General features: G+C 38.0%; 1 protein-coding gene across 6 annotated transcripts; it reads left to right on the top strand.

The window, feature by feature from the left end:
- The first annotated feature begins 916 nt into the window (after positions 1 to 916).
- lipeb (lipase, hormone-sensitive b) lies at positions 917 to 25,486 on the top strand. Of its 6 annotated transcripts, none has more exons than XM_024267516.2 (15): positions 917 to 2,399; positions 2,759 to 2,795; positions 4,554 to 4,594; positions 6,864 to 7,105; positions 8,182 to 8,466; positions 8,918 to 9,008; positions 9,872 to 10,017; positions 10,279 to 10,464; positions 10,764 to 10,916; positions 14,853 to 14,997; positions 16,551 to 16,778; positions 17,513 to 17,716; positions 20,526 to 20,707; positions 21,420 to 21,686; positions 23,280 to 25,486. In XM_024267516.2, exons 1-15 carry the CDS (start codon positions 2,309 to 2,311, stop codon positions 23,679 to 23,681), a joined length of 2,700 nt encoding a protein of 899 aa, XP_024123284.1. In that variant the 5' UTR covers positions 917 to 2,308; the 3' UTR covers positions 23,682 to 25,486. The 6 variants fall into 6 exon arrangements, with proteins under 6 accessions (XP_024123284.1, XP_024123286.1, XP_024123288.1 ...); XM_024267518.2 differs by having other exon boundaries at positions 918 to 2,399; positions 20,529 to 20,707; XM_024267521.2 differs by lacking the exon at positions 2,759 to 2,795 and having other exon boundaries at positions 2,277 to 2,399.
- Positions 25,487 to 26,510: the final 1,024 nt, after the last annotated feature.

Here is a 26,510-nt window from a genome sequence, read left to right as displayed (position 1 = left end):
TACTTATAAGCCATAAATCCTGTTAACTGTGGCCTAAGAGCTTTGTGAAAAGCATTGTCGATACATGTTGCAGAACAGGGAACTGTTATGTCATGAGAAGGTTCTGATTTCACAATACTCACTGAAAATGCAGCAGATTAAATATTAAAACGTGTAATATAAATGGCAGAAGCAGAAATATAAATGAAGATTGGCTCTCTATTTCAAGAGGAACAAAGTAAAAAAAAAAAACAAAGTCTGTTAAGTTCATTTTTTTTTTTGCACTTGTTTAATGAATTTCATGTTTTTATGAGCTTGTTTGACACCTGCATCCTGTTTGAATATCTAGAGCCAATGGAAAAAACCATCAACCTCAGCGAAAGCACCAAAAACGCCATCCTGATCACTGAAGGAATCCTCCTGTTTCTGTGTGTGATGGGCCCATCCTTCCTCCTTCTGTTTAAGGTCAGAAACTCCAGCTGTAATACTTTTCTATGTGTGTGGACATTTTAGAAATCATTATTTATGGTTCACCCAGCTGTCCCCATGGTTTTCTGGCATATTCTGGTCTGCATGGATTATTCTTCTTCTATGCAAAGTTGCACAATGTAACAGATTTGCAATGCTGTGCTTTGTTTGTTCACAGAAAAAACACGAAAATAAACGGGCGATAAAGAAAGAAAAAATGGAAGAGGAAAACATTTACCAAGTAAATGACTCATCAGATTCAATCCACAGCTTTTCTCATAGTTTATATAAATCAAATGCAATCATTTGCTTGATTTTCTTTGGTTTTTGTGCTTGTAGGGGCTCGATTTGGATGACTGCTGTGCAGCATATGACCAGATTGAGCGCCCTCAGGGACATGGTCCGTACGAGGATGTGGGCACAACTGTCAAAGAGGGGGAAGAAATCCAGCTGGAAAAACCCTGAAGGAAAGTAGAGGGAAAAAAAGCCACCAGGCCCTTTGGAAATTACACAGCAGCTATATTGAGCTTTTGCCAGCAGCTTTGAAAATGCCCGTTTTGAGATCAGTATGACTCACCATTATATATATATTTTTAAATTGTGCATTTGAACAAATATATTGTTCAAATGAAAAGCAATTTCATCACAAAGTTGTTTTTAAGATGAAACTGAGGTGTCAAAATGTAGATATTGAGATCCCCTTAGCAAAAAGTAGTGCACTTAAAGTTTATTTTATTAGGTATACTTTAGTATAAATATATACTAGGAAAGATACTAACTGCTTACTTCTTGAGACCAAATTTGATAATTTTAGTTTAAAAGATATTGATACTTCAAGTATACAGCTTCACTTTTCTATAAACTAAGTATATATTTTTTCTCAACTTTATTAAACAAAGTGCAGATATACGACAAAAGAACCAATTTACTATACAAGTAAAATACAGAGGTGTACTGTAATAAGCAGCCAGGGGATTGATTACATAAATACATGCAAAAGATTCACAAATATTGATATTTTACATATTTTAGGAATTTAGGGAAATATGGTGTTTATAATTTTATTTAAATGTATAAATATAGAACTCCGTCAGATAAATTAACATTTTAATTGTTTAAAATACTAAAATACTATTATTATTGTTTCTGGAAAAAAATAATATATTTTATATATTAGGGAGAAATATTTAAAGATATGAATAATAATGCATCTAGTGATTTTTTTCCAAAATTTCTTTGTGGACAAACAGCTTCTGAATATTTTTTTTTTACAAAAACTACAATTAGTACTGATATCTCTTAAATATTGTCATGTAGTGCTTTTAAAAAATAGACTACATGTAATAGTACAATTAAGTAGACTACTTTTTTGCTAAGGGTTGTTAGAAATGTGTTTATGTGCTAAAAGAAACTTTGATTCTATTTTGCTGTAACGTGTGCTTTTAAAAGCTGGATTAATGAATTACTTTTATAACTTTTTTACATTTTTATGAAAATGGCTTGCTTGTGATTGCTATTTTTGTCTTTTATTTTTTTAAATGAATGGAGTAAATGTCCAGAAAGTTTCTGTGTGAAAATAAAAAGTGCCAGGAACCAACTACAAAACTCTCCTAATTGCATTAATAGAATAGCCACTTTAATCTGTTGCCTGGTGAATGGGATAAAGCTCAGCATTAATTCAGAAAGTTGTACAACCAGAATAATACCGGATACTTATCGATTTACGACTGCTGTGATTGGCTACTTGACGGCCAGCCAATCGCTCATTGGCTCAGAATTTTGAGGGGGGCGGGACCTCGCCGCTTCCAGGTAGGTATGTAAGAGAGATATGAAAGGCGGCGAGTAAAAACAGTAGGCAAAGATGGCGTCCAGTAAAAAAGGTGGAGGGAATGGCAAACTGGAGCGAGGTATGAATGGAAGACGGTCTTCCAAACTCAAAGAAGGTCCAGTGGGTGAGTTTTTGACATTTGTTTTGGTGTCAGTTCGTCCTTGTTGTAACCCCCCCCTCCTCCTGCTGACGTTGTTTCATCCTGCTAGCTTACATTAGCATCAAAGTTAGCAATACGCCTATTATTTACGTAGCGGGCTGTCTTTCTATTTTAGACATTTTACTGTTTTTCTGCCCCCATATTGACCATTTTCTCGTATATTCCGAGTCTAAATGAGGTTTTAGTTAATAGTTATGAGAGAGGATTCCCTCCTCACTCTGTCATGTCTGTAGTTGTCAAAGTCAGCTATCCTGACAGATGAAGGCACCGCTACACCCTCTCCTCGCGTTCATCATTAATCATTCACGCTTTGTTTCCTTAAGTTTTAACAGCAGACGATGACGGGACCCTTCTGAGCAGGTACTTGAACATACATCACGCGGGGGGAGGGCTGGAGATTAGATGGATTACTCTGCAAGTGTAAATTATCAATGGGAGATTGGTGTTTGTCATCGTGCTGAACTCATTATACTATCACTGCTGACCCGTGCGCATGTCTGAAGTGTTTGTTGTCTTGCGTCATAGATAAGGTGCAGGGATGACTCAATTTGGCAAATAAATGATCTGTGAAGATCCTCCTCTTATCTTCTGGCATATCCCTCTTGTAATTTTTATTTTCTTGTACCAGTCCAGCTTGCTTCCACAAACTAGGTTTCTTTAGGTTTGCATTTAATCAAATCTGTAATAAAAACAATATTAAAATGTTAGGTTTGTTGTCAGAATAATCATCTTTTTGCACTGAGCTTTGTTGTGAGGGTGGGGATGTGCAGGCTTATTGTTACCGGTTTCCTGTTTTGTGAGTTTGTCCAAAGCAAGACTTTAACAGATTATTTTTTTTTCCCTTCAAGATTTGATCTTATAAAGTAGGAAGATGAAACCATGTGCCACACAAAAGTTCATCTCCCTGTTAAACATTTGCTTTTATATTGAAGGAAACCTTACCAATGAGCTTAAAAAATATTTTGCCACCATTGCGTATTGTTTTTCACAAACCTATCTTACTGTGACGTGTTATTTAAGAAATGTTAAGGGGGGAAAAACATATTTATAACGCAACTCTCAATCCTGGAACAGTTACAAAAATAATAGAATAACGCCTCTTCTCAGTGCTGCTGTTGTGTTGTCTATTTCTGAATGTGGGTGAGAGGTCGTGCTTCCTTTCATAAAAGGCCACAGAACAATCATGTGTTCTATTAAACAGAGGAAAAGTCCTCTTTAAGGTTCTGTGCTTTGCAGCAAACACATTCTCTACTTATGTTTTTAGATTTTCCTGATTTGTGTTGTGTTTTAAGACGCTATTTCTCATCTGTTTTAGCATACTGGGATTTTTTTTTGTGCTTTTTGTTCAAGTAAATCAAAATGTTTGGTTCAGCGAGGACATTAAACAAACAGCAGTGCTCTAAAAAATGTAGTCCACTTGTGAAAATTGCAGGTTTTTTAAAGAGGTATGTATAAATGGGATGGCTTTGCTTGATACGATACAGAAAACATCAAGAGTTTTTATAGTGGAGTAGTGCAAAAAACATAATTGCTTTCACTCTGAGGGAACATTCACAAGTTTCTTTTAAAATGACAATTTCTACTTTTTTCAAGTCAATAGCTGCAGAAATAGGAACATTATAAAGTCTAATTGTAAAAATAAATAATTTATATGTATTTAGGAAGATGCAGGCACATTTGCTGTTTAAACTGAGGTTTTATAGCTTCTATAGACATGGATTAATTTAAAAACACCTCAAATTTGAACTATTTCATCCTTGTGACGCCACCTTTGCCTGACTTTTTTTGTTCCAGCTAAGTTGAAGGTCAGAAGATGTTCCAAAAAAGACCAAAACAGAACAGTTGTTAATCTCAATAACTTTGCTAACCGGGTCAGGGTTGATTATAAATATCGGTTTTTCTCAAGTGGGAGGGACTAACTGAAAATAAAAAAGGGAAGCACATTCCTCAAAATACATCTGAAAGAGTTTGTTGAAGCTGCAAGGTCAGATCTTGAAGACAGGACAGCATCAGCGAGATCCGGAGAACGCTTTTCCTTCTCGTTCTGTCACTCCTCCTCAACACCTGTCTCTCATACCTGCCCTCTTTTTCTCCACGCTCTCATTGCTTTCATGGAAGAGGGGACACAGACATGGACCAAGACTTAAACTCAGATGCTGGTAAACTTTTTGATTTTTATTTTGCTGTTGTTTCATCCTAAAGTTAGCTGTGTGACTCTCCTGAAAACATTCCTTAAAGTTTCTTGTTATTCTTTCATCTTTATAAAGTTCAAATAATGAGTTTAGGTGGAGGTTTATTGTTTCAGTGAACAAGTTTTGTTGGTTTAACACAAAGAAGAAGTATTACCGGTACAGTCTTTCTCTAAGTAAAGATGAGCTGACAGCGCTTTAGGAGAGTGATGTCATTACTTAGTGACTCTTAAGTGGACAATGTTGATTATTCTTACTGATTACTTTTTTTTATTTAACTCTTATTTGGATTATTTTTGTGTTTCTCAATAGTAAAATTGTCATTCCGACTATCTTTAAACTTTTAGGTGCTCCATGAGTGACTGGCTCGGCTAACTGTTTCCATTTGCATCACAATTTGCATTTGATACGCTCCCTGGTATTGGGTTGCAATAAAACATGTTGGCTTGATTGTAGTGGTGATGTTCACTTTACAGCTTTCTTTCAAGTTTTCTGACTCGTGTAGCTAAACTTTAGCGTTAGTTATTCTGTCTTGAAATGTTCCAGTTTCCAGTTCTTGACACTCCCTTTTGCTGATTTGTATGTGCTTACATTTTTTTTAGGTTTAAAGTCATAATTAGTTGTCACACACACAAAACTGTCATGTTACTCTGAGATGTCTGTCAACATTTCAAGAATAGCTGCAATTTTTTGATTTATCAAAACTATGATGTCTTGTGACAACTAAAAATGATTTGTGTGTGTTGTTTTTAAGTTCTATAATTCAGTTTAAGACGCAACAAAGGGTGGTATTTCTCATTTCTCTGTTTTTGGAGCTCTTACCTTACATGTTGTACTAAATTGACTCACAAATGATCCAAATTTAGCTTCTAAGGAGTTTAATAAGATGACTAAATAAGATCTGTTCCAATAAAGTTGGAAAACTTTCAGAGCAAAGCTATGGCATCCGGACAAAATGGTTAATACAGTGACATAAAGAGCAATATAGATATATTATATTGATGTGGTAACTTAATGAGTGAGTAATGAATTCAAATGACATCTGATTTGATGCATTATGTGTCATCTTAACAGATGACTGTCTTCTTTCAGATGTAAGGGGTATTTCACTCTGATTACAAACTTATATGAACCTGTTATCTATCTTGTGATATTTATGTAATTTAGGCGTTAGTTTGACCTTTGACACAGTATTCCACTTCCTCTTTTTTGACTTCTGGTTCAAAGAAATATCTGATGTTTTGTGTTTTCAAAGAGTAATTCTGCATATTTTTTCAGTAATGTTATAGTTAAATACTAAAGCCTCATGTAAGGTAATTAGTTTACAAAATACGTACTATACGTCCGTTTCTTCTCTACATTTTCCCTCTCATAACCCTTTTCTGTTACTGTTTTAGTGCTTACATATCCTCATCTGTGTGCATACGTTTTTATTTATTATTTTTGTTTCTTGATGTTCACTGCACCCAAGCACAGTAAGTACCAGCTGTCCTCCAGAGCTGCTATGGAAACTTGTGTCTCGGGTGACTCAACATAAGAACAGCTCAAAAACTTGACTCCTTCTGGGTCATAGGGCTAGAACTTTACTCTACATGAGGGCAGAGATATGAGAACCCTGGAAAGATGTACTGCAGTGTGTTTTGTCAGCTCTATTCCTCCCTTTGGGACTCTTACGGGAGATGTGTTTTTCTGCTCTCAGTTTGTGACTAATCTGTTTGCTCCCTGCTGTAAAACATGTGCACAGGGCTTCTGCTTTCTCTCACTGTTTCATGCACGTCTGCCCAGATGTGGAGGGATTTGTCTGCTTAGTCTGGGTTTATTTTTATTTATTACAAGGTCTGCGTGACATATTTTAATTAGAAAGTTGCTGAACGGTGAGGGTTATAAGTAATATATATATATTTTTTTAAATATAACAGTATATTCCACATTAATAAACCAACATTACTTGTTGGTCTTGACTCATCTTTTGTGTTTAGATGCTGACAACTTTGTTCTTTAATTGGCGTTGTGCTTTATGATCAATTTTATATTTATTTTAGAAACCATTTTCCTTTCATTCTTAACTTGTTTTGGCATAAATTAATTTGATTTCATATTGGAAAAGGATACTATTACAAACAAGGAGGGTATTCATCTTTTTCAAATGTTACAGTGTTTTATTTTGGTGTTCACTCTGTGTGCCACAAAGATCTTTTCAGAGTCTCATCTTCTGTCTTTCTGTTTGATCTCCTCTCAGTGATGGACACCAAGGCGGTGTTCGCCGCCCTCTACAGCGTGTGTGAAGAAAACGCCACATTCTTCTCAGCTGGAGGCAAAGTGTCGCAGGCCGACTCTGCGAAGCGTCTGGTTGAGTCTATGAAGCTGATTCAAGATCACGCTCGCAGCCTTGAACCTGTCATTTCCGGCTTTGCTGCCATTTATCATCACTTTGACTTTGATCCTCACATACCCGCTAACGGCTACCGCTCTTTAGTCAAGGTGAGCATTGATATAAAAACTCACGTTTTTTAATCGGTATTGTAAATGTTTCTTTTGAGAAACTTGCTCGTTGGCAGGTCTTTGAGTTAACACTTCAAGGTCACGCTTTGAGTTTGAAAGATTGATTTAGGTTAGATTTGTTCTGCAGCTTCAGAGTTTCCCATCACTGCCATATCTACAGTATGTTATCTAGTGTGGGTATTGATGAACATAACCCTCCAGTTGGTTCAGCTCGCCACAACCAAAGGAGTTCAGCAGCGAATGAGGGCTGCTCTGTTTTCTGGCCCCTTGATTTCCACAATACTAATCCTTCTCATCCTTGTAAGACCGCTCCGGGTAATCTGCAGCACCCCGGTGAAGCCGTGCGTTTTGTTGTTTGTCCAGATTCAAGAATTGCACCACAAATCGTTTTCTTTCTGAAAGATTACCACACTAATCTTAATTACAAGTGCACCCAGAGGACATGCATCTATAATGAGGGCACAGTTAAAAACAACAAACAAACAAAAAACTGGAGATTTAAAAAAACATGTGTTTTTGAATAAATAAAATGTTTTTGTTTAGATGGAATACATTTTTGTTTTGTGACTTACTTAACATCACATGTTTCTAGTTTGTAATAAAAAATAAAATGCATATTTCTTCATCCCACCATTTTTCAAGCTGCAAAAATATTGAATATGTGTTTATAGAAAAAAAAAAAACTGGGCATTAAAATAAAATATATTTAATTTTTCAATTAATTTTTTTTTATTTTTAGCAGTAATGCATTTTTGTTTTTGTGTTTTGTGATTTACTTATCATTACTTGTTTCTAGTTATTTAATTTAAAATAAAAAATAACTAAATGATTTATTCATCCTACCCCCTTTTTGAGCAGGAAAAATAATGAATGTGATTAAAAAAAAAGCGCAGTATTAATATGTACGTGTGTAGTAACACTTAAATTCTAGTGGTTAAATGTGTATAATAATTTAAGAAAAAAAAAACATTTTTGAGTGTAAGCGTCTTTTACTTCACAGATACGTTTTCTTTAAAAACAAAAAAAACCTTAACTTTTTGTTTTTTTGCTTTTAGGTGGTACGTTGCTGCCTTCTCCATATTGTCCACAAGGGGCGCTACATTGCAGCCAACCGCCGCAGCATCTTCTTCAGAGCAGCCCACAACGCGGGCGAGATGGAGGCTTATTGCAATGCGTTGTGCCAGCTGCGTGCCTTGCTCTATCTGGCTCAGCGTATGCTGCATGACAACAGTCACGGCAACCTGTTTTTCCAGGACGAAAGTGGACTTAGTGAGAGTTTCGTTCGAGAATACGCATCCATGCACAAAGGCTGCTTTTATGGCCGCTGCTTGGGCTTTCAGGTAAAATGAAATCTGTCCCACAGTGACGAGACTGAGAACATATGAGCATCACACATGTGCTAAAGTGTAAAGTTTCCATCAATAGTTATTTGTGTGGATTTTACTGCTTTGATGAAGATAAAGGAAGCCAGAACAAAAAAAATGAACACAAATTATTTCTGCCTTCCAGTTCTACAGAGAAAAAGCCAGTTGATGGATGAAGGCAGTACTCGACTTTTCCAGTCATTTCCTCTTATCTCTCTTGATCTTAACGAGAGGTCTAAGTGGACAGAAGCCAAAAGAAAAACTGATGAAACCTCTTTTCCTCATTAATTTATAATGTCTTACCCTCTTGATGTTTTAAAATCCCCTCATCTGTTTCACTTTTTGTCTGTAGGATTGCAGTTTGAATCGTAGCCGTTTTCTCCCGTTTTTAAATAATTCAAAGCATTTCTGTGTTTTTACTCTCCAGTTTACTCCAGCCATTCGACCCTGCCTGCAGACCATCGCTATCGGCCTTGTTGCCTTTGGAGAGAACTACAGGCGGCATCAGTCAGGAATAGGTCAGCATCATCTGACATGCAGCTGTAGCCGCAATGATTGAGCCACATCGTTATCATTCATAGATCGTACTCATCCATCCTCACGCCTCTTCTACATTCCTCCTTGGCCCCCCTAACTGTGTACCTTTTTCTTGATTTTTGTGTGTTTCGATTGTGGATGCTCTTTCATCTACTGCAAACCCGAAGGATAGTTTGTGTGCTGCTCCTTTCAAATATTAGACTTTATAAAGAGGTGATAGAGGAAGATGCAAACATGTTCTTTATACACACATACGACCATAAACGTATATAATCTTTAAAAAAAGAAGATTGAACTCATTGTGTTTTTACTCTATACTGCCCCACAGTGGATGCAAGCGGTATTGCACCATATGGTGAGTGTGCAGGTGTTTTGGTTGTAGTTTTTAGTGTGCTAAAGGATATTATGTTCAAAACAAATTTTATCTGAAATGTTGCTCAAATTATATTAGAATTTTTTGATCTGTGATGAAGTTAATATTTTTTTTTTTAAAGCATGTCTCGTTTTTTTGTCTTTTATTTTAATCTTTCCTTTAGAGCAGAGTAGAGCCATTACGTTCAGAGCTTTTAGTATTGGGTTGAAACATTTTTAATGAGCCTTATGGTTTGCCGTGGTGTTTTTCTCCATCAAAATGTTCCTTTTTGTTTTATCTCGCCTTTTTCAACCTACTATTCATTACTCGTGATTTCTGCAAATTACTGTATTAGTTCCCCCTTTTTTTCGCCTTTACACTTTCATTTTCCCTCCTCGCTCTATTTATTTAAAATATACATGTTGTTGAAGAATTGTTCGTCTTCATTTTTTTATTTTTATAGCTAATTAATATCTCTCACTCTCTGACTAGGTGTTGCTGCCAGCTCTTTCTTTACCTCAGGAAAATATGCCATTGATCCAGAGCTGAGAGGGAGAGAATTTGAACGCATCACTCAGAATCTGGATGTTCATTTCTGGAAGACCTTCTGGAACATCACTGAGACTGAGGTCTTGTCGGTGAGTGGATTCTTAATTCTTCTCTTACAACTGTTTTGCATATTTTGGGTTTTTTTTCTGCCAAGAGAGCCTTTCTGTCACAGTGCGTTTTACTCTACAAGCCATTAGCAATAATAGGATAGGATTCAATTTATTCACTGGGGTTCATGTTTTATTCATTGAGGGTTTTTTTCCCCTCTTCAGTGATTTTGTTTCTCCACTGAACTTGATCTTTTTTTTTTCCTGTCTGATCCCTGTCTTTATGTCCATCTTTTTCTCCAGAGTCTTGCCAGCATGACGTCTGCACAAGTTAAGGTGAACCGAGCTCTTTCTGTGCCCCCAGTTGCCTTTGACCTTCCCCTGGCAGCCAACCATACAGCATCTGCAACCATAGCGCCGCCGTCGGCACACATCGGCATCGCTCCCGTCCAGATGAGACTCATCTCTTATGACTTACGTGAAGGACAGGTACCGCTTTTTATTCACTTCTACTCAGTTTTAAAGGCTTTTTGCTGGATTTCAAATTGGATTCCGTTTTTTGTGACTGACAAACTGCAAATACTGAACACTCTTAAAAAGCCAATCAGAAAGCAGGTACTCTGTAGTTCTAGATTGAGGTTTTATTTTGAAAATCTGATTACTCAAAGTGCCCAAAACACGTGCAAAAACACTATTTCCAGTTGAAAAAGTTAGGAAAGCTGACTTATGTGAAGCCTGGAAGTGCTGTAAGGTGTTTGATCAAACAGCTTTTTTTTTTTCTTTTTCAGGATAGTGAAACGTTGATGTCAATGTCCCGTTCTGAAGGGGGGCCCATCTCTCTGTCTCTGGGGCTGAAGACCAAACGTCTCCCGTCCTCTCCCTTCCTCCTGATCCACTTCCACGGTGGAGGCTTTGTGGCTCAAACTTCTAAATCACATGAGGTAAGATGCTCCTTTCCTGCAGCATTCATTGTTGGTTTTTCCTTTTATTTCACATTGAAAGATAAATCAATAAACCAATTAGAGTGGAACAGTTTATTTTCTGTGGGGAACAAAGTAAACATTTTTATTTATTGTTTTAAACACACTAATTGATATGGACTGATTAGCCGGGGAGTGCGGCTGTAGAAAGTGAAAGATGTTTTTTTTTTTTTTTTTTTTTACAGCTGTTTGAAGTAAAACAAGAAATGTGATTATTGAGCTTTCAAATCTTCTTTTTTTGAGTGTTTGCTTTGGGTTGCTGCTAAGACACAGCTCGGGTATTGAATGACTTACACACACACTGAGGTGTCCACAAAAGAGTGTAGATTCTATTATATCTAATATATGATTTGCTGTTGTGAATTAAGAAAACAAGGTTCAAATCATGGTTAATTCCATTTGCCATCATGTCTCCCCACCTATGAAATGAGCTCAGCACAAAACTAGATTTAAGATTATCATGAAAAAAAACACAGAAAATGCTAATCAGGACCAACAGGGCTTTAGGGACTCCCATAGCTGACTTCCAAGAGGAAACACTTACAACTTGAGATAAATATCCCACATGAGAAGCACTACCTTCAATGGAAATGGGCTGGAGAAAAAGGAAATTCTATTATTGGAAGCAGTTTTTTTTTTAATTCGTTGACCAAAATTGAACGTCTGTACCAACTTCATGTACACACTTTTTACTAATGCTTTGGTACGGCAGAGGCTTGCTGCAAGACGGTTACTGTTTTGGTTCATTTGTTCCACTCCGAGCACAGACTGTATTCAGACTGAGGAATTTCAGAGCGAACCGAAGTTCAATTCGATTGGAAACAAACAGAAACCACGTCGAAAGATGGCCCAAGTGCGATTCCTGGTCCAGCACTCCCAGGGTCCACTTTGGTGTTTTCAGACTGAAAATTTGTTCCAGATATCACTGGAAACAAACTCTGGTTCACTTAAAGCAAACCAAGTGTGTCCAGTCTGAATACACTCTAAAGTTATGTTGACTTCATTTAAATACAACTGTTGCTTTGCAATAGAAATTATGTATTAGTTGTGTTTTTATTTATTTATTTTTTGGTAGTTTTCATGTATCGCAAGTCATATCGTTATTATTGATCACTGAGATCACACGTTTTCATCACCCCTTGCAGCCCTAGTAAACCTAATCATTAACCTCAATAAACATACATATTATAATGTTTAGAGCTTTACACTCATTCTGCTTAAAAACAACTTGTACATTAAACTGTATGCTCACATGTTATTTTTCCTGCATTTATGCTGGAATAACCCAAGTAATCATCCAGCCTTATTTACCTTTGTGCCCTTTTTAATTGTGTTTTCTTATTTTAATTCACCCCCTGATAATTAAAGTGCTGATGAGACGGTCATGACAGAAGGGAAAAGCAGTTACCCGTCTGTCTCTTCCTGTCAATAGCGTGACATGTCGCGGGCTGTAAATCTAATTATTTTTGTAATTATTGCCAAAAGCTCAACAGAGACTGACCTTACTGAGCTTTCTATATTCTGCATCTCCAAGCAAAGCTTGTCCTTCATGTGTTAATTATATTGACTGCTGTGTTTAATCGAGCTCTTTTTTAAAAATAGAAATACTTGCCTTTAATTATCATTCATTTAGAAATGAATACATATTTTTGTCGTCTTGTTTGAGAAATTGTATTTGATCTGTTGGACTTGTGAAGGAAATATTTTTGACCTTTTTCTCACCAAGTTTGCGTCTTTCCACTGTTTATCTTGTGCTGATATGGTCATCTTTGGCTTCCTTCAAACTGTAGCTTTAAGTCAAAGCTCTGTGAAATCATAAAGGACACGAACACCCTTGATCTGCAGCTGCAGGTACTTTAGGATGAGAAGGAGAAATCACAGGGGTGAGAAGGGCTGTCATGTCGAATTAGCAGAAATGAACAACCCAACAGAGAGAGACTTCCCCAGGCATTGATGGGAGACTTATCAGACTGTCGTTCTCTCTCAATCCGATCTCTTCTTTTACTTGGGTCGGTCAGTTTTCTTAACATTTTAGAAAACAAAGTTTGTTTTATAGCTATTTGTCACATTTTGGTTCCCTTGAAAATGTCTCTTGTGAGTCCCTTCATTCTCTGTTTAAAGATTTGAAAGTCACCTGTAGTACTTCCTGTTTTGTTACACAGTTAAGGATTTGTATAATCTGACTCTGAAAATAACCTACAATAGGTGAAATTTGCAATGCATTTTTTTTGGCAATAATTAGACATTTTAAACCCTCACTACTCACTCTATGCACTTCTTTTTCATACAGACATGAACATATTGACACTTTTTCTCTGTTGCTTAAACACAGATGGACAGATAGATCGATTGACGAAGTCAACAGCCTATAAGGACGCAGATCACAATCCGCTCTGTAAATTAAATTAATCCAAAATTGAAAAAGCATTCAAAATGCCCAAAAATCAGAGAAGCAATGAAAGGGGGAATAAAGTGAGGGAAATCATTTTACCAGCAGTAATTTTGGAAAGTAGGGCAGGGAACTTCAGGTTACTGAGCCACAGATGACAATTGTGTTTAACATGTTTTTGTGTCAATTTTTCAATGATGGAGAAAATTAAGCTTACATTTTTTATTATTATTATTCAAATCATTGTTAATTAGGAATAGAGAAAAACATGTCATTCAATAAAAGAGTGTATTTTTGACATAGAAAGTGCTCCATATGGGCCAAAATCACTGCTCTGAACTCTCAGCAACAAGTAGGAGAAGAGGGGCGGGGTTACATCATGCTAACAGTTCCGCCCACAATTGAATTTCTAATGAACTACTGGAGAAAATTACGTTTTTCTTTTTTTTTTTATTTTTGGTCTAAAAGTGTCATAATATTAATTAAAAAACCAGTGGGAACACGTTTACAATAGATCAAATGAGGATTGCTGTTGGAATTTAAAAAGTCTTACTTCCTTAAATGAGAAGACTGCAGCTTTCACTAAATTACTGCGATTTGGTGTGTGTATTTGCATGCTGAAAGTGTGTTTACGGGTTTGAGAAGATTCCAGATTCTCACACACACAAACACACACCTCTTCTGTCCTCTGGGCCGTTTGACTTTGTATTCAGCTTCTTTTATGCAAGCAGATAATTGCGTACTATCATTCACTGGCTGACTGACAGATCTGCCCATAGACTAACTGGCACTTTGACACTCATTGTGTGGAGTGTAAACACCAGCTTCATATTCTCACCCACACCTTTGGAAAGCTCAAGATGCATACTCGGTTGTTTGTAGTCTCTACAGAGTCAGCCTGAGGACACCACTGTTAAAAGCTGCCGTCTTTTATTATTTTTTTTTCCTTTCATGCTGAATCATTGACTTGCGAGTACGTCATTATTTTTCCTGGAACTCTGTTGCTTTGACTATTTTGCTATGTATATAAAAAAACATGGATGTAAAACAGGAAAGAGAAAATATTGTGTTAACAGCAGTAATGTTGTCATAAATTGCCTTAATGCATTGTGTGTTTCAAGGTCGTTGTAGAAATAAAGCAAACACCTGACCTGAGCGTAGCAACAGAAAACCTGTGGCATTCTGGGAGTCATTTTTACATTAACATCCTAAGCTCCTCACACCTTCAGTCTGTGAGAAGTTGGCCATGTGGGCCCCATGTCATCGCCGTATGAATAGAGAGGAAATGGGGGTGACTGTCAGGGCACTTCTCATTCTTTTCCTCTGAACAGGAAGTGAAAACGCAGACGGCTTTTGATTTGAAGATGTGCGCGATGTAATAACTTTATCTTGAAGTCTTTATTTTCACCCTTCAGTTCATTTAAGATTTTGTGTCCCTGCTTTTTTTCATTAAAACAACATTTTTTTTTAAGGTTTTCCATCTGTAATACCTTTTTCCTCCTGTGCAGCCCTATCTCAAGAGTTGGTCCCATGACCTCGGCGTTCCCATCCTGTCTGTGGACTACTCTCTGGCTCCTGAAGCCCCCTTTCCTCGAGCGCTGGAGGAATGTTTCTACGCTTACTGCTGGGCTTTGAGAAACCACCACTTACTAGGTACACACCTCACGCTCAGACCATTGGCTCTGCTGGAGTTCTACAAGGTTCATAAGTCAAAACTGGAATTCAGGAACACATAAATAGGTGTATTTTTGATGTGTAGCTTTAATAGTTGGAAAAGCTGTTTGTGTAAGAGGTTTAGACGATAAAAAAGATACATTTGATCCTTCGTTTGGTTCAAATCTTAAAGAAAATTTAGTAAGTAGATGATAGCATCTCTAACCTAAGATGTCTTCTTTTTAATCATTTGCTTAATGGAAGAAACTTAAGAAAACTAAAGATTACTTCTGTGAATCTTTAAGAAATTCTTGAAATTTGCAGCTCATTTATTTAAAAATAAATGAGTTTTATTAGATTTTCAAGTGTTTCTGTCTGTGGGGTGAGGTTGTCAAATAGCATGAAGTGAAGGATCAAAATGAGTAAAAATGTATATTTAAAAAGAACCCAATCTGGATGGACATCAGTGGACACCCCAGGGATTGAACCCATGGCTTCTGAGTGCATACCTTATACTTAGCCCACTGAGCCATCCAGCCACTTTCTTTTTCAGAAAATGGTGATGCAATTTACTTTAATTGCTGTAGGGATTTTCTGAAAATGCAAAAGCTGTTTGCAAAATGTTGTATTTGCTGAAAGACTTTACATTTAGTTAAAGAACTACAAACGAGGGCTGAAGTTGGCCTACATTTCTGAAAATGTGTAGTAAAATTGCTGAAAAATCCCTAATACATGCCAAATTTGCCAAAGAAGTATTTAGTGTGTTGCTTTAATGTGAGTTAAACCCCAAATTACCCCTAAAAACCTTTGTAGATGCCATATTAGCCAAAAAAAACAAAACAAAACTGCATATTGCTTAAATACTAGCTAAACTCAAAAACAGCTAAAATTCCTCAGTAAACTAAATTAATCAAAAATGTTAGCCTGTTGCTAAAATGGAAGCTAAACTCTAAATTAACCAATAAAACTCATGGCTGAAAAATGTATAGTAAAATTGCTTAAAAATACAGTCATACAGTGAATAAAAAGCAGTTAACATGTTTGAAACATATTTAGAAACATAACAAGCACCTTCATGACTAGTGATTTTGTTTTAGTGCTTTTTTTCCTTTTAACTCTTGTGTTGTGTGAAGAATAATTAAATATTTAATATGTAAAAATGCATACATAAAACATAGGAAGATTGCGATGGGAATGAATACAATTTTTATTCTACCCACTCATTTTTTGAGCACTTACTACTCTATTTATCATGTTTGTCTTTTTCAATAAAAGGAAATCAATCAATTAATCAAACATAAATGTGGAAATGCCAGATAATTTAGACACAAGTAAGAAGTAATGTGTTTTCTTTGAGATTTATCTGAAAAGTGCAGCAGATTTTTGCACATCTTAAGAAAATTTCCAAATTTACTCTAAGAGGTGAATAAGAGGCACCTGTTTTTAGCAGTTACATCAAGTATAATTAAGAAAAAAGTATTTTTATCTTGAATAGCTTCTTCTTTTCACTTCAACCTATATTTTTGTGGGGTTTTTTTTATTTGTCTCTTTAGGATGGACTGGAGAAAAAGTGTGCTTGGTTGGTGACAGTGCAGGAGGCAATCTATGTGTGACGACGTCTATGCGTGCTGCTGCCTTTGGCATTCGGATGCCAGATGGCATCGTAGCAGCCTATCCAGCCACCCTGCTCACAGCCTACGCCTCACCCTCCCGTCTGCTTACGCTTATGGATCCCCTGCTGCCTCTCAGTGTGCTCTCCAGGTGTCTCAGTGCCTACGCAGGTACCAGGCTTTCAATGTGTTTTTCTCAAGACTGGAATTTAGTTTTTTTGCTTTTCCTTCCAATTAATCAGGGCATTAAGTCATAATGGAAATAGCTATTTTTTTTCAAAATAAAGGATTTTAATTTTTGATTTGCATAAACAATTAATGCTTGAAAATGATCTAAATAACTGAACCTACTTCCAAGATTTGTATTAAATCGATATGTATTAAACTAGGCGATCATGAACTTAGTTAATTTATTTATTTTTGTCATTTTGTTCTTTTGTATGATTGTTAAACCATAAACAAAACAATCTATTATTTAAATGGATATTTCAAGCAGCAGTGATAACTTACACGATATAAACCGTATTTATATTTATCTTTTTAAGAAAATAGCTTTATTTAATGCACAAATATTCAGATCACTTCAAGACGCAACCATATTTAGTTGTTTTTTGTGCCAATATTGAAGACAAAGTCCGTACATTGGAAAAGCTTTTTAGGAATGTGGAGGTGTTGAGGGAGAGATATTGTCTGTGTCGTGTCTTCTCTTAATAACTGAACAAAAGCACTTACTGAAACCCTTCCTGTGAGATTGCTTTTCTTTTGCTCGGTCTTTATACATTTTTCTATTATTACTTTCCTGTCTTTTTCATTACAACTCATTTGTGCCTACTTTATTGTGTTCCTTTTTTTTGTTTATCAGTTGTTTTGATTTTTTATTTATTTCCTTTGAATGCTTCCTGCAGGCACTGAGCCAGAGACGGAGAAGCAGGTAGAAAGGGTGAGCACGCTGAGCCTGGTGAAAAGAGATACGGCGCTGTTCCTCCGAGACTTCCGGCAGGGAGCCTCCAACTGGATCCATTCTCTGCTGGATTCCAACAGAGGCTCGGCCGCCCCCAGCACAGCTACAGAGACGCCCCCAGAGAGCGCCGACGCGCGTGCTGCTGCTGGTGTGTATTCGTGCGAGTGTGAAGTGGGAACATTAGATGTGGGTGGCTTTCCTGTTTCAAAGTTTCCTTTTAAATTGGTCTTTGATCACTTCTGTGTGCCGAGGCTACAACTGAAAGGTTTGTGTGTAATCCATTTTTCCCTCCTTTGATCCCTTTCTCATGTTAAGACACATAAAAAATAAACTTCTAGGAAGGAGGTGTGAATTTCCAGTTCATGCTTGGGGTTATGGCAAATAGGAGAGAAAGCGTTTATCAAACGATTTGAGGAACATGCTTGTCACTTTTTCACATTCCATCTCTCTCTGTCTCTCTGTCTCTGTCTCTCTCTCTCTCTCTCTCTGTCTCTCTGTCTCTCTCTCTCTCTCTCTCTGTCTCTCTCTCTCTGTCTCTCTCTGTCTCTCGGTGAATTTGCAGATGAAATCAGCTTGTATATGAGAGACGGTTGCAGTGTTATTAATGTAAAATGAATTTGACAATTTTATTTCATTGAAAGGCGTATTAATATCAAGGTTGTTTTTTATTTTTATTTTTTTATTTTTTTTAAAGTCATACTCTTAAAAAAAAAAAGAAAAAAAAGATAAATTGTTCTGCTACAGTCTTGGGATATATCACAATACAATATCTATCACGATATATACGTATCTTAACCCCTGACTTTTGCCAATACACAGCCCTAATCTGGAGGAGGTCACTGCTTTAGATTTTGGTTGTTGCCTCTCTTTGTGCTGCACTCCTCCTCTCTCTTCTTCTCGCCGTTTCCCTTCGTTAGAATGGGCGACACCTTCTCAGCTGTGAGCTCAATCTCATCAAAGTATCACAGGTGGGCGTCTGTTATCAAGACCATCATGAAACTGAGATGGTTCATTAAATAAACGGGGGGATCAGCAGAACTTGGTGAGACCGGCCTCTATGCTTGCAGTTCTGTTTTGACAGCTTGGGGCGTGCAGATGATAGCACCGTAACAGCACTTTTTTTTTCCCCGTTTCTTCCACCCACTTCTTTTCTCTCCCGATTTATAATTTGCATTTTAGGCTTTTAACTGCTGGCTGTCAACCAGAGGACAAACATAAGAAAACGGGATGAGTGAAAGTGACTCTGTGACTTTGTTTTATTTTAGTTTTCAAATAACTTTAGAGTGGTGTTTAACTGTCCACTGGCTGTCAGCCATTCGTCAGCTGATGAGGTTAGACAGGAATCACTACGAACTGTGATGTTTGCAGATGTGATCCGTAGTGAGAGAAGGAGAAGAAACGTCTAGAGAAAGGATAGACGTGATGGTCAACAAAACTGAGTATGAGTGTGAACGAGAGGAACTCTAGTGGAACTGTGAGGTGAAGAAGGTGGAGGACTTGAAGTATTTAGGGTCAACAGAGTAATGGAGAGAGAGTGGGGAAGAAGGATGAAAGTTTCTTGTTTGATGACTCACAAAAAAAAGTGTAGCAAGAATGAAAAGACAGGCGTAGAAGACAGAGTTGGTAGAGACTGCAGATGTTGAGGTTCTCCTCAGAACTGATAAGGATGGATAGGATCAGGAATGAATCCATCAGAGGAACAGCTCATGGTAGACGTTATGGAGATGAATGCTGAGAAGCAGATTGAGATGGTTCGGACATGTTGAGAGGAGGAACAGTGATTATGTTGGAGCCACCAGGAGAGAAGAAGACCAAAGAGGAGGTTCATGGATGTAGTGAAGGAGGTCATGAGAGTGGTGGGTGTGATTGAGGATAGGATTATTCGTGGGTGATATTTAAAGGTAAAGCGTTATTATGCAGGTTGGTTATATTACAGATCCACTCCAATCATCTTTTCATCTATTTTGTGGTGTTTCAATTAGGATTATGTCATTTTTAGCCACAATTAAAAAAAACTGAGGGGCCTCTGGTCACATGCAGATGGCACCAGAAACAATATCTAACTGGAAGCTGAAATTTCCCAACTTTAGCAAAACCCTTTCAAAAATGATATTTTAAAAACTTTTCAGAGCTATCAGTTTTTAAACTTTTGAATAAACTGTAACCGTCTAACAGTTTAGTGTGCAAGATGAGTTTTAAACAGGACAGAGAACGTTAATCATTTTATTTCTTTCAAGTCAATATTAATAAGTGTTTAAGTTTGTATAACTACACCCTTTTACCGTCAGAGAAAAAAACGACCAAATGCTTCTTTTTCTCTGTGAATCAGCCGATCAGCTGGAATGCTTTCCAAAGCTTAAAATGGGGTTCTGTTTGAGGACTTCCAGCCAATGATTTTGGGCACAAATTATGTTATTTTGCGTCCGACTCCGGCAGGGGGAGGGACTTCTGACTATCAATTTTCAAGCACCCTATTTTCTCTCTGTGGCCAGATTCAGGACATAGTTTCTGCAGAGCGACAGTAGTTCATTAGAAATCTGCATCTGAGTTGTGCGGAGAAAGTCCGCCTCATATCCTGTCAGACATCTGTTTACACACTCTCCCACTGGCTTACGGTCCCTCACAATCTCAACCTAACATTACAAAGTGGCGATGTTGGAGCCGTAGAGTTTTGATCCAGATATACCAGCTCCTAAATCATAACGATTTAAATAAAGTAATAATCAGAAATGCAATTTTAATCTCAATCGATTCATATGAATCGATCCACGTTTCAATAGAACCTTTCACATGTTGTGAAGAGTCTTTAAAAAGTTTGACTGCAGGAAATCGGGGTAGTTTTTGGGTTAAAAATCTGTGTGGTACATGAGCAATAAATCTCAAAATGCTATGGATCTTGTGTTTCCATTGCTTTTTTTTTTTTTTTTTAATTCATTCTTTCTTTTTCTTTTGTTGTCCAGATACAGTCAGGAAGAGCGTTTCCGAGGTGTCCATCTCATCTCCACATGCTGACCCTCCTGTGCTCCCAGAGCCGGCGGCGCTTCCCAACAGGAAGCTGTCTGTCAAAAGCAAGACTTGCCAGGACTTGAGGCCTCCCAGCAGCTCCGTTCCCAGCGCACCGCCGGTCTCCGCGCGCACCGTACGTCACGTTTGTTCTTGTTTGCATTTAGATTGACTTCTTATCAGCCGGCGTTCTCATCCAGAGGGTGTTAACACTGTTTAAAAAGGCAGGAGCTGTTGCTTAAGTCTGCCGCGAGTCGGGCGCCGACGTGTGAATTTAACATGTGATTGTATCATGACGGAGAAGAGAAATCTCACTTGCCTCATTCCGTACAATCGCTTTATCTGTGGTTTCACACAGCTTGCATCAAAGAGATTTGCTGTACAGCTGTTGCCTTTTTAAGAGGTTAAACATTTTTCTAGCACAGAGATATTTTGGTTCCTCTATCACATAATGCTATCTGCCTTCCAGCAATGTGCATGTCTGACTTTGAACCATGCAGAGATTATTTCAGCCATCCCTCACAAACGGATTAGGCTGTAAAATTCTCACAGGAAATCCAAACTTTCGGGTTGTGTGGGTCCTGGCAAGGTGTTGCAGATTATCTCCTCCTTCGTCTTCTCACATGCAAATCCCATATTTTCCTAGCTTGTGGGGAAAGATTTTTAAGAAATTATTTCCGGTTTTCCTCCAAGAAATCAGGATTACTCAGCTGAGGTGGATTTTTTAGCCAAATACTTTTGATTTCTCGACATCTTTCTTTTTAAACTCGCATATAAAGTGGCAAAAACTGTAAATAAGTATGCAGGAAAAAAAATCTCCTAAATATGTTTTTTTTTTCTGTGTGCAGATAGAAGACGTAAGCTTCTTCCTCTTCAAGGAGACGGACCCCAATATATCCCGTGACCTGTCTTCAGTCGCAATACCACCTCCTGCTGGAGAGGAGGGGTCAGAGCTGCAGCACCCCAGGGAGTTTCCGTGGGGATTTGAGCCTCTGCGCTCGGATCAGTTTGCTGAAATGAAGGTGCAGAGTTCTCCGGTGGTCAAAGATCCTTTCTGCTCACCTCTGCTGGCTCCTGACAGCATGCTGAAGGGACTGCCACCCATACACATCGTGGTAAGAGAGCGCACGAGGCACAGCTTTTATAAGCTGAGAATCCCCGCCTGGAGATTTTACATTTACATGCATTGAATATAAGATTTGACAAAAAATGCAGGCTTGTATTTTTATTCCACAATTCCTCTAACTGGCATTGAAATAAGTAATAAGGTAAGAAATTCGTAACTAGAGCTATCAAATAATCGCGATTAATTAATTGTAGATATTTTAGTGCATTATTTTATTTAAAATGCTTTATTTTAATTTTTGCGTCGGATGGTTACTTTTGTGCTAGTGCACACCTGAAGGAGCATTTTATCCCGCTCATAACATAGTCATTTAAGAAAAATATAAATATAAAAAAAAATTATTAGAACTTCAGTCCTGGTATATTTTTAAGTTTAATTTAATTTTTTTTTTTTTTGGACGAACAGACTGTTTAATACGTGGTTTGTCGCGTTGTCGTGGTAACGGCCGTAGGGCGAGGTGTGCACGAACCACGCTCCGCTCGAACTCATTTTTGAGAAGGGAGATCGTCATGAGAAGTAAAAAATAAAGCATAATTTTAGAGGCAAAGTTCACCTCTTAACGCTTCTTTTTGTCCAGATGATGAAGCAAAAGTTTATTTAGAAAAACAAAACAAAAAACTTCATCCGCGGTGTTTCATGTCTTCCTTCTTAGATTCTTTTCTCTATTTGTTTTGTTTTATTCAGGTCTTTAAAATCATCAAATTCACGTAAATAAGTCAAAGGAATCTATAGAATCTCTCTCTCATCTTTTCTACTGTCTTGCTGTTGTGATAAACTTTGAAAAAAGTAAAGCTAACATTTGAATTATCGTTTTAAAAAGAAGTTTGTGTTCAGTATTTTTTGGATTGCTGTTTTTTTTATTTGGTAAAATGGACCTCTCTGGACCTGATGTTTTTAAAATTTTATTTGTTCAAGATTGGAAAAAAAATTACCTCTCAGTGGTTTTAAAATAAAGGTTGGAAGTCTTTTAAAATGAAAATAAAAAAACGTAATCAAGCCACCATTATTATTTTATTTTGATCTTTTTATTGCGACACCATGTCACAAACATAAAGAAAATTCCTCAAAATGAGGCTTTTAACAGCAATTATCAGCTTAAAAATCATTGTGATTAAATTGATTAATTAGATCATTTAATGAATCGCATGACTCCACTATTTAAAACTAAAATGAAAGAAATGGTTGTGATAAACTTCTAAATACGAGTCGCTGTGTGTTTTACATGCAGACTGAGGCAGAACTGATCAAAAACAGGATCTTTTTGTAGCTTCAAACAAACGATCCCCCACAGCACAGTAGAGTTTGGAAGGAAAAACAAAGTCTCCTCAAAATTGATCTCCAGAGATTTTCCGTGCTAACAGGTGAGGAGCGGTGAAAGCCCACGCATTCCTTTGAGAAGTGTAAAGTATGAAAATGCAGAAACTGATTTTTTTTGGAAGGGCTTTTGTGAGTCAGCCAGTCTGGAAAGAAAGAGGAGTGCTGGCTTTCTTTTCTTCTCCTCTCAATTAAGATTCTCGTCATGTTTGAAGGGAATTTGCTTTGGCTATTCTTCACCGGTTTCTCCCTCCTCTTCCCGTTGCAGGCTTGTGCGTTGGACCCCATGCTGGACGACTCTGTGATGTTTGCCAAGCGTCTGCGGAGCGTTGACCAGCCCGTCACTCTGTGCGTGGTGGACGACCTCCCCCACGGCTTCCTCAGCCTATCGCAGCTCTCCAAGGAGACGAAGGAGGCTGCCAACGTCTGCGTGGAGCGCATCCGCGCTGTTTTCCTGCAGGACACGCCCCCCGAGCCCCGCAAGCACCGCAAGCTGGAACGGACCGATAGGCGTGCGTCGGCTCCTTCCGGAGAGCGTGGTTCTCTTCTGGTCGGCTCCATCGAGGAAGAGGAGCCCGCCGTGGGCAGAGAGGATAAACTGGCTGGAGGGGAGGGCTCAGTTGCGGTGACGGCTCAGAATAACCCTGACGCTGGCGGCATTGGTGCTTAAATGAAGTTGAATTAAAATAAAAGGTGACCTCAGCTCACCCAAGGCGGAGCGAGATAAAGAGTCGATGAAAGTCAGACTGAAGTTAGCAGTTAAAAGGCTAAAAGAATAGAAACACACACAGCTCCTGCCTCTTGTCATGCACCAAAGCAAATCTGGAAGAAACCAACGAACTCACCCCCCCCCCCCAAAAAAAAAACAAGTGTTTTGAAGCTGCTGGGATCAGAAACCAGCTTTCACCCACAGGCTGCAAATATTCTCCCTGTTGTTCAGCAGTGGAGCTCGAGCAGAACAATTCCAACCACTGAATGGGTGATTTATTCAGATCCGAGCAGTCCCTAATCAGATGATGGAGGCGGTGTGGGGAGGGGGCAGACTGTATGTGGGGTCATCTACATCAAAATGGCCACTTGTCCTTTAGGGATCCAGTCTAACTCCCACTTCATAACTCCAGATTGTGTTCTCCGTGATGCCAGCTTGGCAGTCACTGCGGCTCAGTTTAGGGTGAACGGTTCAGATCTGCAGGGTCTGAGTCCCTCTTTTTTGTAGAAAGCTGACTCAGTTTGAATCATTTTGGGAACTATGCAGAAATATCACACTGATCATGATTATTTTTTTATGATTTCTGACTTTTGTCAGGCACAAGCTTTATATACTCTAACTTTATGTAGTTTGATGTTTAACTATCCTCTTTTTTCCTTTTTTTTTTTTTTTGGTTTAATATTTATCAGAAATATGCAATCGTACCAAAAAGACACTCCGTTTTCACCTTTGCCTTATGCCTCTTGTAATATCGACTTGAGGACTGCTTATTAGCCATTTTTTTTTATTTTTACTTTTTCAGTTGCGTTAATTGTTAAGTGTGAAAGCAGGAAAACGACACAAAGATGCACATTTCAGCCTCCACTGCACTGATTTCTTCCCACGTTGTCACATCCATCCTGGTGTCGTTTCGTCCTCGTCAAGAAATCACTTTCCTTGAGCCTCCATCTCTTTCTGTAATTCAGCAAAAAATATCTAACCTTTACATTTATCCTTCATTTCTTCCATATTTTGGAGTTTTAGTTTTTTGCCCGTTGAGGGCAGTCTGAGCTTGTTGCCATCAAAGCACTTTAACAATGTCCTTCAACGAGTGAGTCCATATATCAGGTCCAACTAAATATAGTTGCCAGCGACGCTGGCTCCGTCCGTCCCCCTGCCTGGTAACAGCTAGGGTTGCCAGATCTGCAGAGAGGCTGTTTGAAAAGGATTTAGCTGACACCCTCGAGTGCAAAATTCCGCCCCTGTAGAAGCAGGATTTGAACAGCAGTCATGCTTCAGGATTACTCCGTTCTGTCAGAGTGACGTTCTTACTGCTATATTTTTAGTCCGATTGGGGGACAAAAAAAAAATGGAAGTTCAAGCTTTCACTCAGACTCTGGTCGGATGTGTGATCTGGCTCCAGCAGTCGTTTGTGCTAACCGTGCACTTCTGCTGCTGCTGGTTTGTTAGGCGGTGCAAGTTTATTTTGGGGTCAAGTTTGTATTCATGTCATTGTTTGTGGGTCACATTGTGTTTGTGTATATACTCATAGCGCCTTTGTGAAGCAAAAGAAAGGCACAAACCGCACTTTACATTAGAGGAGCAACCGCTTATGTATTCAAGCATTGCTTGTTATGTACTGTGGAAACACTACACCACTGCAGATGATGGACTGCAAAGCAACTTATTACTTTTTTAAAGCTATGAAACACATACTGGCTTTTGTGTAAAACACTCCCCGTGTTGGCCTGTCAATCATCCTGTGATGAATTAAAAGAAGACAATCAGGTTTTTGTTTTTACACTTTTGTACTAATGTAGTGTTTTTGTTATTCAATGAACAATTTGTGGGGTTTTTTTCTTCAAATTTTGACAACTTTGAGCTGAAACAAGTATTTTAGTGTAGATTTTACTCATTATTGACTGTATATGAGAACTGGAGAGAGTGAGTGTGACATCACCTATAGAAAGTCGCCATTTTGCCATGTTGGAACCAAACATAGTTAGTAAGCCATGATTGGTTTGGTCTGAATCTACGTTTCTATGGCAACCACTAATAAGGTGCAAGCTTATTGGACGAAATCTGTCAAACATTTTCAACATTTGGTGTGAGATCACATGCTTTTATAGAGGCATCTGATTGGCCGTTTATAATTTGAATGCATTTCATTAAAGAAAGAAATATTAAATCAAATATGATGTGAAAATATGACTGATTTTTACTTTTTGGGACCAGCAGGCACTTCCTGTTTGAAATGTCAGGAAGGAGGGGTCACTCAGTCCAGTTCTTTTATACAGTCGATGGTTTTACTGTTGCTATTTTACAATATTGTGTTTAAAAGTAAAAATTGTGCTGCTGTATTTCTATGAAGGAGAAAAAGCTCTTGTGGTTATACATAGTTTTTAGACGGAGTGATATTTCCACTTCACCTTAAATGTCATTTCAGTGCAGCGCTGCTTCCAGGGCTCCACCTTTAAGCAAGGCAGCATTTCTAGTAAACAGATTACACATCAGCATCTCCACTCGGCCCGGTGTGCACGTGCACGTGCACCACACTGCACTGATGGGTCGTTTTGAGTTTTCAGACACTGCCAAATAAACAGCATTTACTAATTACTTTATCCTGAAAAATGGAATTCAGAGTAAGAAATAATCAAATCATTCTGTCGGGTTCAATGATGCATGCCCGATGATCTAGTGGCGAGCCGAATGGCTGCCAGTAAACAGATGACACACTTGAGGTGAAGAAGAAACATGGCAGTGGGTGTGAGTCATTAAACAGATGATGCTCTGTGAGGATACGTGAATGAA

This window comes from Oryzias melastigma, linkage group LG16, assembly GCF_002922805.2.
Source record: "Oryzias melastigma strain HK-1 linkage group LG16, ASM292280v2, whole genome shotgun sequence".
Taxonomy (NCBI): Eukaryota; Metazoa; Chordata; class Actinopteri; order Beloniformes; family Adrianichthyidae; genus Oryzias; species Oryzias melastigma.
This window is presented reverse-complemented; position numbering and strand designations above follow the sequence as displayed.

Excerpts from the sequence above, each read along its gene's own strand:
- lipeb (XM_024267516.2), top strand. The coding sequence starts at position 2,309 with ATGGCGTCCAGTAAAAAAGGTGGAGGGAATGGCAAACTGGAGCGAGGT. Across the intron at positions 8,467-8,917 it reads GCCGCTGCTTGGGCTTTCAG|TTTACTCCAGCCATTCGACC; the intron begins GTAAAATGAAAT and ends TTTACTCTCCAG. Across the intron at positions 17,717-20,525 it reads CGACGCGCGTGCTGCTGCTG|CAGATACAGTCAGGAAGAGC; the intron begins GTGTGTATTCGT and ends TCTTTTGTTGTC.